This window comes from Prionailurus viverrinus, chromosome C2 (genome assembly GCF_022837055.1).
Source record: "Prionailurus viverrinus isolate Anna chromosome C2, UM_Priviv_1.0, whole genome shotgun sequence".
Taxonomy (NCBI): Eukaryota; Metazoa; Chordata; class Mammalia; order Carnivora; family Felidae; genus Prionailurus; species Prionailurus viverrinus.
Genome location: NC_062569.1, coordinates 78,007,985 through 78,024,918, shown reverse-complemented (window position 1 = coordinate 78,024,918; position 16,934 = coordinate 78,007,985). Strand labels below are relative to the sequence as shown.

Here is a 16,934-nt window from a genome sequence, read left to right as displayed (position 1 = left end):
TGTTGATGTTTCAGAAAAATAAATACAGTAGCTTCTGTAGTGGTGGTAATGAGGATTAAATGAGTAGTAATGATAAATTGCATAGGAGAGTACATCGTACTTATTAAATGCCATATATAAATGTTCATTATTGAAAGAAAAATGAATAATATCTGTTGAGTGCTTTCTACATTCCAAGCACTGTGAGACTTAGGAATAGGGCACAGGAATAGAAGTCTGTATTATATAAGCTCAATCTTTCTAAAATCTTTAATGAGGTCAAAAACATTTAGATGTCATAATATCGATTTTTGGAGTAATCATAGCTGGCCTGAAATCATGAGGTTAATGAAATAATGTTGAACTTCTCTGCTTGCTATGGGGGTGTTAAGAGAAAGAACACATCAATTTAAACTTCTCTGGGTATCTTTTTAAGGAGAGCTAGGTTGTCAAAAATCTTATCCTAAAGCCTTTCTAAGTATTGAAAAGGCCAGCAAAAATATTTACTTTATGTATGTAGTCCTACTTGGCATGTTTCTTTTATGAACATTTTAAAGGTTTTAAGATATTTATTGTTTTATACATATCTTTACACTTTATGTTTATATCTTATTTAGAAAAACTAAAAATTATTATGGAGACAAAAAATTGGCCTATCATTTACATGTTAATCCTCATTTAAAAAAAAAAAAAAAACCACCTAGGAGAAAGAAAACATCACAGTCTCCATCTTACAGATAAAGAAACATGGCCAAACAAAGTTAAATGACTTGTTTGATGCCCGGGATGGTAGGACAAGGCCAAGATGTGAGTCTGCCCAAACCCACACCCTTTCCGTGTGCAACGGAAGCAGTATCCCATTTATAATTTGGGTGCCTCTACCCACCATCAGCTGGGCATTTGCTTTGAGTCATGTTCCAGTGATACTGCGAGATACGCATGCTCGACCAGGAATCATACCGTGACCTGGATCTCATCAGCCACAGTTATTGGTGAGACAGGTCCGGAAGCCAGATGGCTTGGTTCTCCACCCTCTTCCCACCCTGTCTGTAAGAAGTCAAACTATGCGCCTGGGAGGGTGGGTAACGTGGCTGCAATAGCCTTCGCCTCAGTGACGGAACTCATCTAAAGACTGACAGCATCAGAGTCTCAGCTCGTCCCTGGTGCCCAGAGGACACCTCGAGCCTCACCTCTGTGTCTCTTGCAGTCATGTTTCGTCTCTATGATTCAGATGAGAACGGTCTCCTGGACCAGGCGGTAAGTTCTCCCTCCAAATGTCCCTCCTGAAACCAAGAAAATCTCGGGGAGAGGGGAGCGAGTAGAGGAAGAGTAAAAATTCCCAGTTCCATATTTATGGAAATAGCAGTGTGTCAATATGGGCTACAGAAGTCATGGTAGAACTCCTCCCCCCCACACACTACCACTTCGAATAGCACCAGCCTGAGGGGGAGTGAACTCTACCTAGCCTTTTCACCTTAGAAGCCCAGGATCACAAAATCTCAAAATGGGGAGATGCTTTAGTGTCTTATCTAGTTTAACTTCCTAGTCTTCCTCTTGTGCTCGGGGTATTAGCTCAACGAGTCTGGTTCTTCCTGCTCGGAGCACATGGTCCCATCCCATTGAACTTGGGAAAGCCTGAGGCCCGCCCCCACTCTCCCTCGGGAATAGGCAGGGATAGGACAGGATCATGGGGTGAAAGGAAGGATGGGGAAGGAAGAAAGCAGAGAGGGGAGAAGGCAAAAAGAATCAGACAGGCCTCGTGCTTACGGCCAGCAGTGTCAGAGACAGGACTCCTTAACAGAAAGGCTGTGAGGGCGAGGGGCATGGGGCTGAGTCAGACCAGTCCCGCGGGGAAGGAAGGAAACAAGTCCGTTAGACCACCTAAATCATCCTAACGTCCTCTAAACCCCAGGGTGCCTTTAAGACATTCCTGCAGCCACATCGCAATGCTGTGGGTTGTGTCCTGCCAGGGAACAGCCAGAGAATCACAGACACTCAGGCATTGGATCGACACATGTTTGTTGAGTGTCTGCCACACGTCGAGCACCGGGGATACATCAGTGAAGGCAATGGACGGAAATCCATGCCCTCGTGAACCTTTCATCATCGTGCAAGCACATGCACTACAAAGCATAGCAAGATACGTGTTAGAGAGATATGTGTACTGGAAGACAGATAAAGGAGGGAAGGAAGTGCTGGGGGGGAAGGGGCTGCAGGTTTAGCTTGAGGAGCCAAGGAAGGTCTCCACCAGGGGGCATTTGAACAGGGACTGGTAGGAGGTGAGGAAGTAAGTCCTGGGGATATCCAGATGAAGCACCTTCCAGGCAGAGGGAGCCTCAGTGCAGGGGTCCTCGGGCGGGGGGGGGGGGGGGGGCTTGGAATGTGGGTGGGTTAATGAGGAGGCCAGAGTGATGGAGCAGAAGAGTGAGGAGGTCAAAGTGAGAAGTAGTAGGGGGTGAGATCAGACAAGTGATGGCCAGGGGTGCTTGCGGGGAGAGTCTGTAAAACATACCAAGCCATATAGGTGACTGGGAAAGTTTGTCTTTTACTCTGGAGAAGTGGAGAACCACTGGAGATTTTGAGCAGAGGGGTGACATGACTTCAGTTTTACCAGGTCACTCCAGCTGCTCTGTTGAGACCAGACTGTATGGACTCAAGCAGAGATATCAGTGAGGAGGCTGTTGGAATAGACAAGACAAGAAATGATGGTAGCTTGCACCAGGGTAGAAGCATTGCAGCTGGTAAGAAGTGGTGAAGTTCCAGATCTATTTAGAAGGCAGCATCGGTAGATGGAAGTGAGTCCCAATAGAAATATCTGATTCAACTTCCCACGGAGGATCCTTGGAAGATGGATCCTCAGGCTGTGTGTGAAAGCTCAGAGGAATGGCGAGTTCACCTTCTCCCTTGGGACAGCCATTGCACTGCTGGGGGCACTGTTAGAGAGGGCGTCCTTTCTGCACAAAAGGCACCTCTAGTCTGCCAGAGAAATTTTCTACACAAAACGGGATTCTTTGCTCCGTTCCCCTTCCCCCAACCCAGCAGGGAGGTCAAAACAGGCCAGCCTTCAACTCCTTCCCTACAGCCCTCTGCTTACTTCTGCCCTGGGTAGCTGACCAAGACAGCTGACCAGTGGAATACCAGTCCTATACAATAGGCCTTTCAGTTTCTGAAGATACTGTCACATCTACCCGAAGATCTTCTCTAAGCTCAAATTCCACAATTTCCACACTGTTTCTCATAAGGCAGGCTTAAATAACCACTCTGACCAAGCTCTGGTTTGTCAGTGCTATTCATTTTTTTTTTTTTAATTTTTTTTTCAACGTTTATTTATTTTTGGGACAGAGAGAGACAGAGCATGAACGGGTGAGGGGCAGAGAGAGAGGGAGACACAGAATCGGAAACAGGCTCCAGGCTCCGAGCCATCAGCCCAGAGCCTGATGCGGGGCTCGAACTCACAGACCACGAGATCGTGACCTGGCTGAAGTCGGACGCTTAACCGACTGCGCCACCCAGGCGCCCCTTTAATGTTTATTTATCTTTGAGAGAGAAAGAGAGAGAGCGGACAGGTGGGGGAGGGGGAAAGAGAGAGGGGAACAACGAATCCAAAGCAGGCTCCAGGCTCTGAGCTGTAAGCACGGAGCCTGACACGGGGCTCAAACTTGTGAATTGCAAGATCATGACCTAAGCCAAAGTCAGATGCCCAACTGACTGAGCCACCCAGGTGCCTCTGTCAGTGCCTTTCTTAAAATGTGGCACAGAACTTAACCCACTCCTCCATGACTCTTTAAGTATCCACATGTGGCCTGACCAGGGTAGACATCAGGGGAACAAGGTCTTCCTAAAATCTACCTACTATGCTTCCTGAAAATGCCCACCCATTCACACAGGCCGAGACTGAATCTAATTCTCTGTTCCTGAATCACATTGTTTTATTAATCAATGAATCTTGGAGCCAGCTAGATCTGCAAGCTCTTTTTCTTTGGAAATTTTGCTGAGCCCTGTCTCCACTGTTCTGCCCACTTTCTTATCCCAATTTACTGCCTCATCTGCAGTTTTGTGATGGATTTTTTTTTTAATTTAAATAAAATACAATTTTTAAAAACCCTGCTGGGCTTTAGATGGCTTATTTTGACCCAGCATTCTACCTGGTGGAGGTAGCACTTTTATTTTTTTTTTTTTTATGTTTATTTGTGTGAGAGAGAGAGAGAGAGAGAGAACGAGTAGGGGAGGGGCAAAGAGAGAGGGAGACACAGAATCTGAAGCAGGCTCCAGGCTCTGAGCTGTCAGCCCAGAGCCTGAAGTGGGGCTCAAACTCAAGAACCATGAGATCATGACCTGAGCTGAAGTCAGACACTTAAATGACTGAGCCACCCAGGCGCCCCTAGAGGTAACACTTGTGAACTTTGCTTCGGTTCACCAATGTGTCTCCCCAGATCAATCTTACTTTGAACATCTTCGATGGTGCCCAAGAGATGCAAACCCCTCCTCAGTCCACTGTGTTTCTGTGCAACACTGGGTGTACTGATTCATTAGCGTCCAACAATTCTGTGAGGTTTTAAATAAAGCCTGGTCTTGGTACTAAACAAAAGGCTCACTCACCAGGCAAATGTAGCCCTTATAAATTTCCTATTCACAGAGCCCTGGGCTTAGGACTGGATGTGATGCAAAGGAAACAGAGATGCCCCAAGTGACCTAAATCATAGCGCCTGAGCTACAACCAACATAGTGGCCCTGTATCCAACTGAAACCGACCCTTGAGGGGTATAGATGGATCCCAAGTTGCTAAAGCTATGGGATGGGCGCCTGGGTGGCTTGGTCAGTTAAGCGTCTGACTTCGGCTCAGGTCATGATCTCATGGTCCGTGAGTTCGAGCCCCGCGTCGGGCTCTGTGCTGACAGCTCAGAGCCTGGAGCCTGCTTCAGATTCTGTGTCTCCCTTTCTCTCTGTCCCTCCCCTGTTCATGCTCTGTCTCTCTCTGTCTCAAAAATAAATAAACGTTAAAAAAATTTTTTTTAAAGCTATGGGAATGAGGAGGGATAAAATAGACAGGAGAGAATGGTGTTGGCTTATAAATATTTAGGGAGCTACAGTCACAAAGAAGGGGAAAACATGGGTACCCTCTATGCTGGGTCAAAGCGCAGGATTGGGGAAAAAGGTGAGTCCAGGTGGGTCCAGGAGGAGGTTGGTGTTCAGTGAGCTGTCTCCATACCTCTGACTTATCCATGTTCTGTGCTTCTTTGAGCATCTACTCTCCATAGACCTTTGTAGTCAAGGCATAAAGAGCAGAACAGTTTCACTGTTGCTTCTTGTGCTCCGCCCCTGCCCAGGAGCTTCACTGGGGGTTGGATTTTGAGAATTGCTCTTGAAAACACATCTTCAGTGGTTCTCTCCTCTTGATGTTTTCCAGGAGATGGATCGTATTGTCAACCAGATGCTTCACGTTGCCCAGTATCTGGAGTGGGATCCCACGGAGCTGAGGCCTGTGAGTTTCCAGAAGTAAGGGGTGACATCCACGTGAGCCTCCAAAATGAAAAGCAGGATTCAGGACTTGGATACAAGTGTTTACTGTGCATGCTCTCCCAGACTTAGTTTCTTATAGGCAACTTCTCTAGGGTCCTATACCTTGACCTTCCACTTCTCTGACAGGAAAAATTGAAGACATAATTCAAATAGTAATACCTAATAATACTCCGTAACCTTTCCACCGGAGTTAAATTTTTATAACAGGAGTTCAAGGAATTTAGAGCTAGAAAGAATTTTAAAGATTTTCTCAATCACTAGGTAATATTAATAATAATAATTACACTGGGGGGGGTTCCTATGAGTCAGTTATTAGATTAGACATTTTATATTCATTTTCTCTTGCCCTCACTACAGTGCTCCAAGCATAGCAATGCTATTTTCATTTTACAGATGAGCAAAGCAGAACCCAGAGAGGAGTGGCTTGCCCAAGGCCACACAGTCAGGGCAGGGCAGGGCCAGGCACTGAACACTGGCCTCCTCACCCCTCTTTGCCCCCTCACTGCTCTGCTCACTGTGAATTAGAGGGCAAAGATAAGGCAGAGCAAAAGAGGAAGAAGGAGACAGAGGGAGGCAGGGAAGTGTAGGATGAAAGTGGACAATTGTTGCTCTCTGGGTTCTGCAGATACTGAAGGAGATGTTGCAAGGAATGGACTACGACCGGGACGGCTTTGTGTCTCTAGAGGAATGGGTCCACGGAGGGATGACCACCATCCCACTGCTGGTCCTGCTGGGCATGGATGACTCTGTAAGTCAGCAAGCCTGAGCTCAAAGAGCTCTTGCCTTTCAGAAGCATCAGGCTCCACGTGGAAGTTAACATCTGTATACGGCCTTGGCTTCTGCCCCAGACTTCCCAATGGACGCACCAGATACTCTAGGCCAGCCCAAAAGTCCTCTCTTTTTACTGATTAGTGTCTGGCATATAATTCATTCATTTCACAGAGGGCATTTTCTAAATTATAACTAAGTAAAGATACTGTTCTGAGTGCTGGGAGGGGACACACAGTATTCATCCACCAGAAGCTTATACCCAACCGGGAAGAGGGGGGAAAAAAAATCAAGGGATAATACCGTCTTTTCCACAAGTTAGGTTAAAACATGCTAAGAGAGTTGAGGAAGGAAGAAAGGGAGAAGGAAGGGAAGGAAAACTACCGATCTGTCAGAAGGTGGAGGACATTCAGTGATGGTATCTTATTCAACCACCAAATCAACCAGATAAGATAGATATTTTCCCCCAATTTATGTAGATGGAAAAGTGAGATTTGGGGCCTAAAGAGCAAAGGAGGAGGCAGAATTTATTTGCACTTGACTCCAAAGATCCCACGCTTGCTAAACCTCCCACACTTAGAAGTGAGAAAGAGGGAGAAGCCTTGGAGGTTGTTTGCCCTGGCCGGAAGTACATGTGGGATTCTGGTATCTCATCCTTGAGTGTAAAGATCAGGTAGAAAGACTTTAGAGGATGTTGGATCTGGTTCTCAAGGATGGATATGATTTGACAGACGAAAGATGATAGAAGAGAGAGTTTATGGCTGGGAGAAAAGCTTGGTCAAAGACCTAAATGACAAAGTTCAGAGTGTATTCGAGAAACCTCCCAGTTTGATCTGAGTAGGGGATACATACAGAGGCATAATGTATGCCTGCATCTGACCTAGTCTGCTTATTTTGCAAGGGAAATGCAAAAGGTAGGAAGGATACCCATACACAAGGTAGGAAGGATAAAAACCAGAAGTACACATCGTGACATTGAGCATTTACCAGGACCATCGCATCAGTTGTGGACAACACTTCTTGGAGGTTATTGAAATGTCAGAGATAAGAATGGCCCATTCAGCTGGGTCAGCCTATAGCTGGCTGCCACTACCTATAATGTCTCCAGGTGACAGTTCTGCAATTCAGGACTGCAGTTCAGAACCCGAGCCTCTGTTCCCAACACTCAAGGACAAAGAATCCTGCAGTCATCTTGGCACGTCCAGGTCTTTCCAAGTGCTAACTAGAAATCAAGGACCCAGGAGCTACGCAACTCCCTTCTTATTCCTTAGGACCCAAAAAGTCAGAGCTGGAGAAGATCCTGGTGATCCGTGGTCTAATCCCTTCAATTTACAAACTGAGGGCCAGAGAGGTAAAGGGATTTTGCCAAGGACACACACCTAGTTAATATCAGAGGCTAACCTCCGTATTTCGGAGGAGCACACGTCATTCAGTGACTCTTTACCAAGAACATTCCATGGGCAAGAACTCACGTGAGCTAGGACATGAGGTGCTCAGATAAGGAAGACATACTTTCTAATATCAATACTTGGATCAAAGTAGAAGTCCCGCTTGGGTGTCGTTCCAGCATACCTGGGTTTTTCTCTGAAATGTGGGAGTGAAAATGAAACACTTTAATCACAAGGAAGCAATTTCTGTTCTCTATTCTGTTTTGGACTTGGTAAGTCCAAGGCACCACACGACTCTTTGCATGGAGCCGCTGTCTTATGGCTGGAAGAGGGAGAGACAGACTATTTCTTCAACACTCTCCCCAGTATCTCCCCCAAATGCCAAAAACAGCCAGGTAGAAGACCATAATTTACATCAATAAAGTGACAGACAAAAGCAAATGCCAATGTGGTTTTTATTGATCAAAAGTTTTATGCATTTCATTCTAAACATGCACTAAATTGTAAGTTTTTGCATCTAATACTCAGGACTCTGAAGAAAGCATCCCTCAGTGTCTTAAAAATCACATTGCTCCTTTGGCTCTTTCCAAACCCACTTGTGGACACTGAAAATGTCCAAATGGCACACATGCATATGAGAAAGAGGCTGTGTCCGGGGGAAGTTGCAGCCGCACCCTCGCCCCTGGTTCACCGCGGGGAGGTTACTCCCACAGCCTGTAGAAATGAAGAGGCCACATGATGGTGCTATAACCCAAGCAAAAATGTTGCTTTAGCCTTCCTCTGCGTCCTTTCGCTTCTAACCCTGTATCTAGGAAAATAGTATCTAAGAAAAGGAAAGTCAGCTGGCTTAGTTAATGAAGGTATTTTCAGGTAAAATGACCATCATTCAGGCTACAGGAAGGCACAGTGGGGTCTGCTGAAGAGTGCTGTAATCTCCTTTCTGTCCAGGAAAGAAAACCCTGGATTGTAGAGGCAGGGGAGAGGGATTAAAGGGCTCAGGCCAGCAAGACCTCCAGTTATTAAATCAGTTGCTTGTTATTTTATGGTCTTGGATTATTTATATAACTTCTCCAAGGCCCTCTTTCTTTCTTTTCTTTCTTTTCTTTTTCTTTCTTTTCTTTCTTGTATAGGTAGAAGTCTACCTCCTGACAGGTAAACGGATACTTCACTTGTTTTGTGTTCCCTAGTGTCTAACACTGAGAGAAACTTAATAAAAGGGTTTTTTAAATTTTTTTAACGTTTATTTATTATTGAGAGACAGAGAGAGACAGAGCATGAGCATGGGAGGGGCAGAGAGAGGAGGAGACATAGAATCCGAAGCAGGCTCTGGGCTCTGAGCTGTTAGCACAGAGCCCGACACAGGGTTTGAACCCACAGACTGCGAGATCATGACCTGAGCCGAAGTCGGACACTTAACCAGCTGAGCCACCCAGGCACCCCTTAATAAAAGTTTTAATTCACACTGTGGTAAGCACTGGATTAGTAGCTTTACTTACATTATTTCATTTAATTCTTACAAAAATTCTCTGAATTAGATGTTTATCAAATGAGCGGATGAATCAATCTTTTTATGAAACATTTAATCAATTAGTAAAACTGTTTACTAAAAGTGGAAATCATTAGATAAAAAGACTGTAATTCTGTAAAACTCAGATCTTGAAACAAGCAGGATTTTGAGGTGGTGAGATGAAAAATGCTTAGCCTTCCCCCAGGAGGAGACCAGCATTTGGAAAGGCAGATGGGCTTTTCTAGGGACCATAAGGAGCACAATCTGGGCACAGGAATGAATCTGGCTGCTGTGACCAGCCCAAACCAGAGGTGCCCGGAAGTAGGAACTGGGGTATGAGTCTGGCACCCTGACTGCCAGTCCTCCCGACCTTATAACAGTAGTTCTGACTGCCCCTTAAGACCAGCCCAGGGGTGTTAGTCTTTTGATGGAGCCCATGAAAAAAGTTTAGGGACAGCATACATGGAGGCATACTCCTGAAGCCACGGCCTCCAATGAGACTGTGCTCCTAGAGCTAGAAGCTGGAAGAACTGGTGTCTCAGGGAAGGTGTGTGATTGTGTGAGGCTCGGCTTATCTAGTGGATAAGGATGGATTTGTCCGTTCAGGAAGAAGTGGTTTAACCCTCTCTATTTCTGTCTCTTTACTATTTTATCTGTGTACAGAAAGTTGAGAGAAGTATGTTGTTTTCACTAAGCTACTTTTGCCTGATTATAAAACTGGTGCATGCTCATGGTAGAAAATGTGAAAAATGCAGAAGAGAGGAGAAATTAGAGATTAAAATAAACCTGTAGTACTAACAGTGGCTAACCTCTGTTGACAGCCCAGTGACATTTCTTCCCATCAAAGATCTTGTTGTATAGGGGTGCCTGGGTGGCGCAGTCGGTTAAGCGTCCGACTTCAGCCAGGTCACGATCTCCTGGTCCGGGAGTTCAAGCCCCGCGTCAGGCTCTGGGCTGATGGCTCAGAGCCTGGAGCCTGTTTCCGATTCTGTGTGTCCCTCTCTCTCTGCCCCTCCCCCATTCATGCTCTGTCTCTCTCTGTCCCAAAAATAAATAAACGTTGAAAAAAAAAAAAAATTTAAAAAAAAATAAAAAAAGATCTTGTTGTATAAAACTGAGATTATATTGTCCAATTTGCATTCTAGTTTCTTCATTTAGCATTGTATCATGAGCGCATTCCCATGCCATTAGATACTCTTACTAGTATCTTTTTGATGGCTGATAAATGGTATGGATGTACAACTAACCTCCAGATAATTTTGAGACCTTCAGGATATTTCCGATTTTTCATTAAAGATTTTTTTTAATGCTTATTTATTTATTTTGAGAGAGAGAGAGAAGGAGAGAGGGAATCCCAAGCAGGCTCCAACACTGTCAGCACAGAGCCCGACATGGGGCCCAATCTCATGAACCGTGAGATCACGACATGAGTTGAAATCAGGAGTTGGACGCTTAACGGACTGAGCTCCCCAGCCGCCCCCAATTTCCAATAATGCTGGATTAAACATCTGGCAGAGCACAAAAATGTTCATCTGACTTTCAAAAATTATTTCTTTAGGATAAAACTCAAGAAGGGGAATTTTTAAGTCAAAAGTTACAAACATTTAAAGGATGATGATGGATGGATGGATGGATGGATGGATGGATAGAGAGGGAGAGATAGAAGACAGATAAAAAGTCTCTTCTGACTTACACTTCTGCCAACCATGTAGGAGAGGTCTTATTTTATCCCCCATACATGCACTCCTAGTCACACATTCCTAATGTGTAATATTTGCTCATTTTAAAAACAAAGGACTTTGTTTTGATTTGTGCTTCTTTTGAAAGAGTCCCTAAAACAGTTAAACAAGTGAATAGCTTGTTTCCCATACAGGAGAAGAGTCTTAGAAAAAAGAAAAACCTACAGGAGCCACTCCCTGGCTTCCATTCGCACGGAGCTGCCTGCTCAGCATCTCATTCCTCGTATCCCTGCAGGGCTCCAAGGGGGACGGGAGACATGCCTGGACCATGAAACACTTCAAGAAACCCACCTACTGCAACTTCTGCCACATCATGCTGATGGGCGTTCGGAAGCAAGGCCTGTGCTGTGTTTGTGAGTAAACTTCCTTCAAGCCCCTTTCCCCAGGAAGCGTCTTGAGCCATTCCAGGCAGAGTCTAGGTGCTTCTGCCTCCCGGCTTGAGGGACCACCACAGAGCAAGAGCTCTGTGTCCTATTTCCATCTTACCCAAGTCAAATGAACAAATAATGTACTGTTAGTGGAGTCCTGTCATGGGCCACTGAGCCCTAGAAAAAAATCATTAATGTTCACGCACAATTTTAAAACATCTCATAGTGATTTTAATTGGGTTTTGCTAGTGAATGTTTATTTTGCTGAAGCTAGGGGGTGGTCATTAGTAAACAGCATAAGACTGTTGTTGTGTAAACGCATGGAACTTACGACTCTCCTTCGGTTTGTCTTTATAATCCATTTAGTAAAGTCAGGAGAGGAGAAAAAAACAAAGGCGAAAAAAGAGGGGAGGGGACTGGAGAGAAGAAGTGGAGAAAGATGGAGGGGAAGGAGGGAGAAGGGGTGATGGAGGAAGGAGAAGGGAGACAGGGAGTAGGGGAGCAGAGGGAGAGGGGAAGAGGCTACAGTACAAAGGCTTTTTGGGGCCAGGGCCTGTGGGTGCAGCCACCTTACCATACAGGTAGCGAACACTCCTCCTGGACCCACAAGAGCCTGGTGAGCTGCCGCTTGGGTGCTGTTCAGGCCACCAAACTGTTTCATCTAAACATGCACACATGAGCTAGGCAGCAAGTGACCCAGCCACAAAAGTCACCTTAGCAAAGCAGGGCCCTGTGCCAACTGAGAGCCAGCATCAGTGGGCTAGTGGAGGGGCTCCCAGGCCTTCCAGCTCTGACACTCTTCTTACAGAAGAACCCCATCTTATTCCTGGTGGGTTCGGGGCCTCTGGGCCTCTACGGTTTGCATAGTAGTAAAGAGTAGTAACAACCACAATAATAATGTGTGGAATAGCTATTCTGACCAAGACACGTAGTGCTTTACACACCTTATCTCAGTTAATGCTGTAAAAGCCTTGCAAAGAGAAAGGCAGTTTTGTCCCCCAAACCCTGAATTTCAGACACGTGTTGAAAGTTACCCAAGATTATGTGTGTGGTTGTCAATGGCAGAGCCAGAGTTCAGGCCCAGGCCTGCCTAACTCCAAATCTCCAAAATTAGAACACCCCAGCCTTTCTCTTTCCTCTCCAGCACCCCCAACATACATGGCATTGGCATACTGAGAAGGTGGACTCCTCATGTTCTCCTTAGCAGAAAATGCCTTTCTGAGAATGTTTTCTTGCTGCGTTCACTCTCTGCAGTGGAAAGCAGTGTGTTGGAATAGAGGGTATAGAAACACGTCTGGGAGAGAAATGTGGACTCTCTTCTCAATAAGCAACTGGAACTATTCCAGATTTCCATGAGGAAGGCCAACTCCATATGTCCCCTGCCTCTGACTGGCCACTCAGAGGGAGGCATGGGCCTGGGCTGGAGTGGAGGTGGGCAGACGGCTAGACCTCCCTAAAGTGGACACTCACAAGCACTTTCCTTTTTGTTTTTTTTGTTTTCAGATTGTAAATACACTGTCCACGAACGCTGTGTATCCAAAAACATTCCTGGATGTGTCAAAACATACTCAAAAACCAAAAAGGGCGGTGAGGTTAGTGATACCCGTTGTTCTACTGCATGCTGCATCCTGGCCAACACGTCCATCACCACAGATTCCTGAGCAGGAAGCTTTATCAAGTCCCTTCTCTGACTCAAGGACCACCCTTACATCATCCCATTCATCCATCAATCCATCAGCATCTCCGCAGTGCCCACCATGTTCCAAGCACTGTGCTAGGGGGTTCGCAGGTTACAAGATGGTCCCCAGCCTGTTCCAGAACTGTGGAGGCTAGTGGGAGAGGGACAGACATGTAAGCAAAGTACAAAGAAGTGAGCTATATGATAACGGTAGGTCCATATGGGACATACAGTGGAGGCACCAAGGAGGAGGCCAGGGGAGTTTCCACAAAGGAAGTGGCATTTGAGTTGTGTCTTGAGCCCACATCAGGAGGACTTCACAAGGCATCAAGGAGTTCAAGGCACCCTAGGCAGAAGAAGCCTCGAGTGCAAGGCATGGAGACATGGGATATTCCAGACCCTGTAGTCGGTTTGGTGGGACTGGGACAGAGGATGCTTGTAGGGACGTGGTAGGAGATGGGCTCTGAAAGTGGTAGGTCCAGCCTGGGCAAGTTCTTATGAGGCCAACCGAGGAGTTGGAAAGGGGTCTCTTACACAATGAAGGGGCCACTGAAGTGCTTTAAGCACATGAAGAAATGATTGGGTTTGCGAATTAGGTTAACTGCTCTGACCATGGTGCAAGAGAGACATCAGAGGAGGGAAAAGAGCTCCTCCAACAGTTCAGGCAAGAGGCAGTGCCTCGCTGAGGGCCTGACAGGGTGTGGGGGGCACTCCGTACTCACTACACTCAGTACATTCGCAGTCGCACCGTGGTGGCTCTCTCTACTGAGTATCCCCTGGTTATGCCGATTATTGGATATTTTGACTGTCTCCCTGGCTAAGGTAGAGGAGATGAAGGGAGAGTTTGAGACATAATTTTGGGGTACCACCACCAGGACTTGGTGATGGGGATGTAGGGGATGAGAGGGAGAGAAGAAGAGGTCAGAAGTGGCTTCCCAGTTTTGAGCTTGGCCATTGGGTGATGCCATTCACAGAGTGTAGAAATACACTCCCCTTAGTATTAGTAGGGGAAGGACACTCTAAGTTCCTGTAGAGGAAAGAGACCATTGAACCTGAGTCAGGAGATGATTAGCAGCAGGGAGTGGCATCCAGCCCTCCACAAAAGGACTCAGGAGAGAGAAGGGCACCTCTAGGATACACATGCATGCCCCATGAGACACCGCATGGTCTCTTGTCTACTCCATACACCACTCCCTTTTCATGTTCATACCTTTCACCAGGATGCACTGTGTACCTCCTGGGCTCATGCCCTACGCCTACACTCTGGCCACTTGCCACATACGAAACAGAGGGAGGGCCCTGACGGGCCAGTAGGGCATAGTCACAAACTCCTGAGTCTCCAGGGCAACCCAAATTGCTAACTCTTATGATCCCAGCAGAGGATGGAGAAGGCAGCGTAGTGATGGGACACAGCCGTGGGCTTGGAGTCAGAAGACCTGGCCGTGAGTCCCTACTTGGCCACTTACCAGCCTTGGAACCTAAGGCCGGTCCCTTAACCTCTCTGAAGCCTCATATGTTTCTCTCCAAAATGGAGATCATAGGACTCTTAGAGCAAATTCAGTGTGACCAGATAGATGACAAATTGATTAGCAAACTGGGTTCTTTATACCTTTCAGGGCTACACAGTGGCAGGTGAGAGGCTATAGAATAAACATGACATAGCTTCTAGAGCAACAATTTTACCAAAAACCTTTTTTGGGGGGGAGGATATAGTAACTTAATTGATAAGGAATTTAAAACTTTTATTTAGTGCAGATATGGATGGTATCATGCAGATACGCCATGTGTTTTTAATATTGTTTGTAGTTGGCACTTCAGGCTGTGCCCTCACATTCCTCCAGAGGCCACATCTGCTGTTTGGAGTGCCCTCGAGGACAATTTTGAGAAGCTCTGTAGAAATGCTGGACAGAGATAACTGAGGGCTTAGGCTCCCAGAATCTGGTGTCATAGGCCACTGTGGCTCCACTTACATCCACACACAAACGTGTATTTTCCCCACCTGCTTCCCACGTTCCTGGGTTGCCCTAGTGGCATTTCCTGGTCAGCGTGCAGGTACAGCCAGCTGTCCAGGAAACAGATGTGCAAGCCGCTGGCTGCTGAACCACACTAATTTCTTTGGACTTTTCTCTAACTTCCTTCTAGAGTGCTTCTCAACCTTAGCTGCACATTATTCATAATCATTCAGGGTGCTTTAAAATAAACTGATGAATCCGGTCTTCAGAGACTCTGATTGATCTGGTCTGGAGTGAGGGCGGGTAAGTAGGACTTCTAGAAACTCCCAGGTGGTTCTAATGAGCTGAGAGCCACTGGCTTATAGAAGACTGGAGGGGGGAGGGAGTCTTATCCTTCACTGAACACCTCCAAAGGGCCAGAATTGTGCCAGAGAGGCTCTTCCAAGTGTGCTATCTTTTTAAATGCTCCCAGCAAACCCAGAGGTGGGCTTATCATGCCAAATTCTACAGATGAGGGTCCTGAGACTCAGAGAGGTGCAGGAACTGGCCCAAGGTCACCTGGCTACAAAGTGGAAGATCGGTGACTCCAACCAGTTCTGTCTGCAGCCCAAGCCCTTTCACGAGTCCCTGCATCACACTGCCTTCCAGAAGAGGGCGCGCACAAGCACATCACACTTGCAGACCATTCTGCAAGACAGACAGATGGACTGCCAGACAGGATGCTGCTCAGAGGCTAGCCTACCAGGGTGAATGAGCTATTCAAAGTGCAGGCCAAGTGCTTTTTGTCTACTTTGATTAAGATGATGGTGGTTAGGCAGGGAGGGACCACGTCAGTGCACTTCAGCAGAGCAGCCCCATATCCACTAAGTGCATCCACTGAAGGGAAAGCAACCCCTCCGCCCTGTCCCCACTCCTCCCAGACCCTTCTCCTCAGGCTCAGGGCCCAGGGATGTGGCTCTGCAGCCTTCCCTGGTATCCTTCCCTTCCCTCCTGCAGGTGATGCAGCACGCGTGGGTGGAAGGGAACTCTTCTGTCAAGTGTGACCGGTGCCACAAAAGTATCAAGTGCTACCAGAGCGTCACCGCGCGGCACTGCGTGTGGTGCCGGATGACGGTGGGTTGGTGAGCAGGGTGGCCCTGTTTCTTTCCAGTGTGTTTTTGCTCAAGCCGCGGCCAGGGAGCAGTGGGCATCCCGCCAGAGGGCATGAGCAGAGCTAGGGGAGCAAGACTGGGGGGCCCAGAGCCCCCGTTCAATGCTCTAGCAGTGCCTCCAGTGAATCACCAAGCTTCCCAGAGAGAGGCCAACCCCAGAACCAGGGAAGCGAAAGCTGCTTAGGAAGAAGCAGGCAGCTGTGAGCAGCAAGCCAGACCATTAACATTTTCCTCTGGGTGTCATCTGGGGCTGGGAGCACAGAGTAGGGGTGGAATGAGACAGCAGAGCCCCTGCTCCTCAAGACATCAGAGAATGGCACACTCCTTACAGCAGCCCCACTGCTGGGGCCACGGTCCTGCACCTGCTTCTGCCGGTCACAGTTGTCCGCAAACTTCTGGACACCTGGAGCTGCCCAAGCTGCCTGACCTGCCCGCCAAAGCAAACTCTGTGCCATGTCTTGTCCCCTTGACCAGGTATCAGCCCCAAAAAGGATGTGCCTCCAAACCAGACTGCAGATCTCTTACAATACACAGGTTGAATCTTGGGTTTTACTTCCAGGCTCCTGGGAGTTTGTTCAGTAAGATCTCCTTCCTTACAGAGTCTCAGAGCCTGGGGAGCAAATGTCCAAGGGGGGTTCTGAAATCCACACAGTGGTGCCCTGCTGAAGGGTCACAGGCCTGCCCATGACCATTTCACTCCAGCAGTCGTGGATAACACTTGGTCTTCTTTCTCTGCCTGTAGCCAGCTTGGCACCCCTGGCCACACACCACACACACACACACACACACACACACACACACACACACACACACACACACCTATACTGCCAAAGCCAGCAGTGCATAAGGATTTGGGGGAGTGTTGCATAACTGCCTCCCCAGCA

General features: G+C 47.1%; 1 protein-coding gene across 1 annotated transcript in view; it reads left to right on the top strand.

Moving 5' to 3' along the window:
* Positions 1 to 16,934, top strand: part of DGKG (diacylglycerol kinase gamma) — a 205,546-nt gene that overhangs the window by 77,674 nt on the left and 110,938 nt on the right. The window contains exons 7-12 of the mRNA XM_047876465.1: positions 1,187 to 1,236; positions 5,387 to 5,461; positions 6,125 to 6,247; positions 11,137 to 11,254; positions 12,773 to 12,861; positions 15,896 to 16,012. Of these exons, the coding sequence (XP_047732421.1) occupies positions 1,187 to 1,236; positions 5,387 to 5,461; positions 6,125 to 6,247; positions 11,137 to 11,254; positions 12,773 to 12,861; positions 15,896 to 16,012 (572 nt within the window). The remainder of the gene's footprint in view (positions 1 to 1,186; positions 1,237 to 5,386; positions 5,462 to 6,124; positions 6,248 to 11,136; positions 11,255 to 12,772; positions 12,862 to 15,895; positions 16,013 to 16,934) is intronic.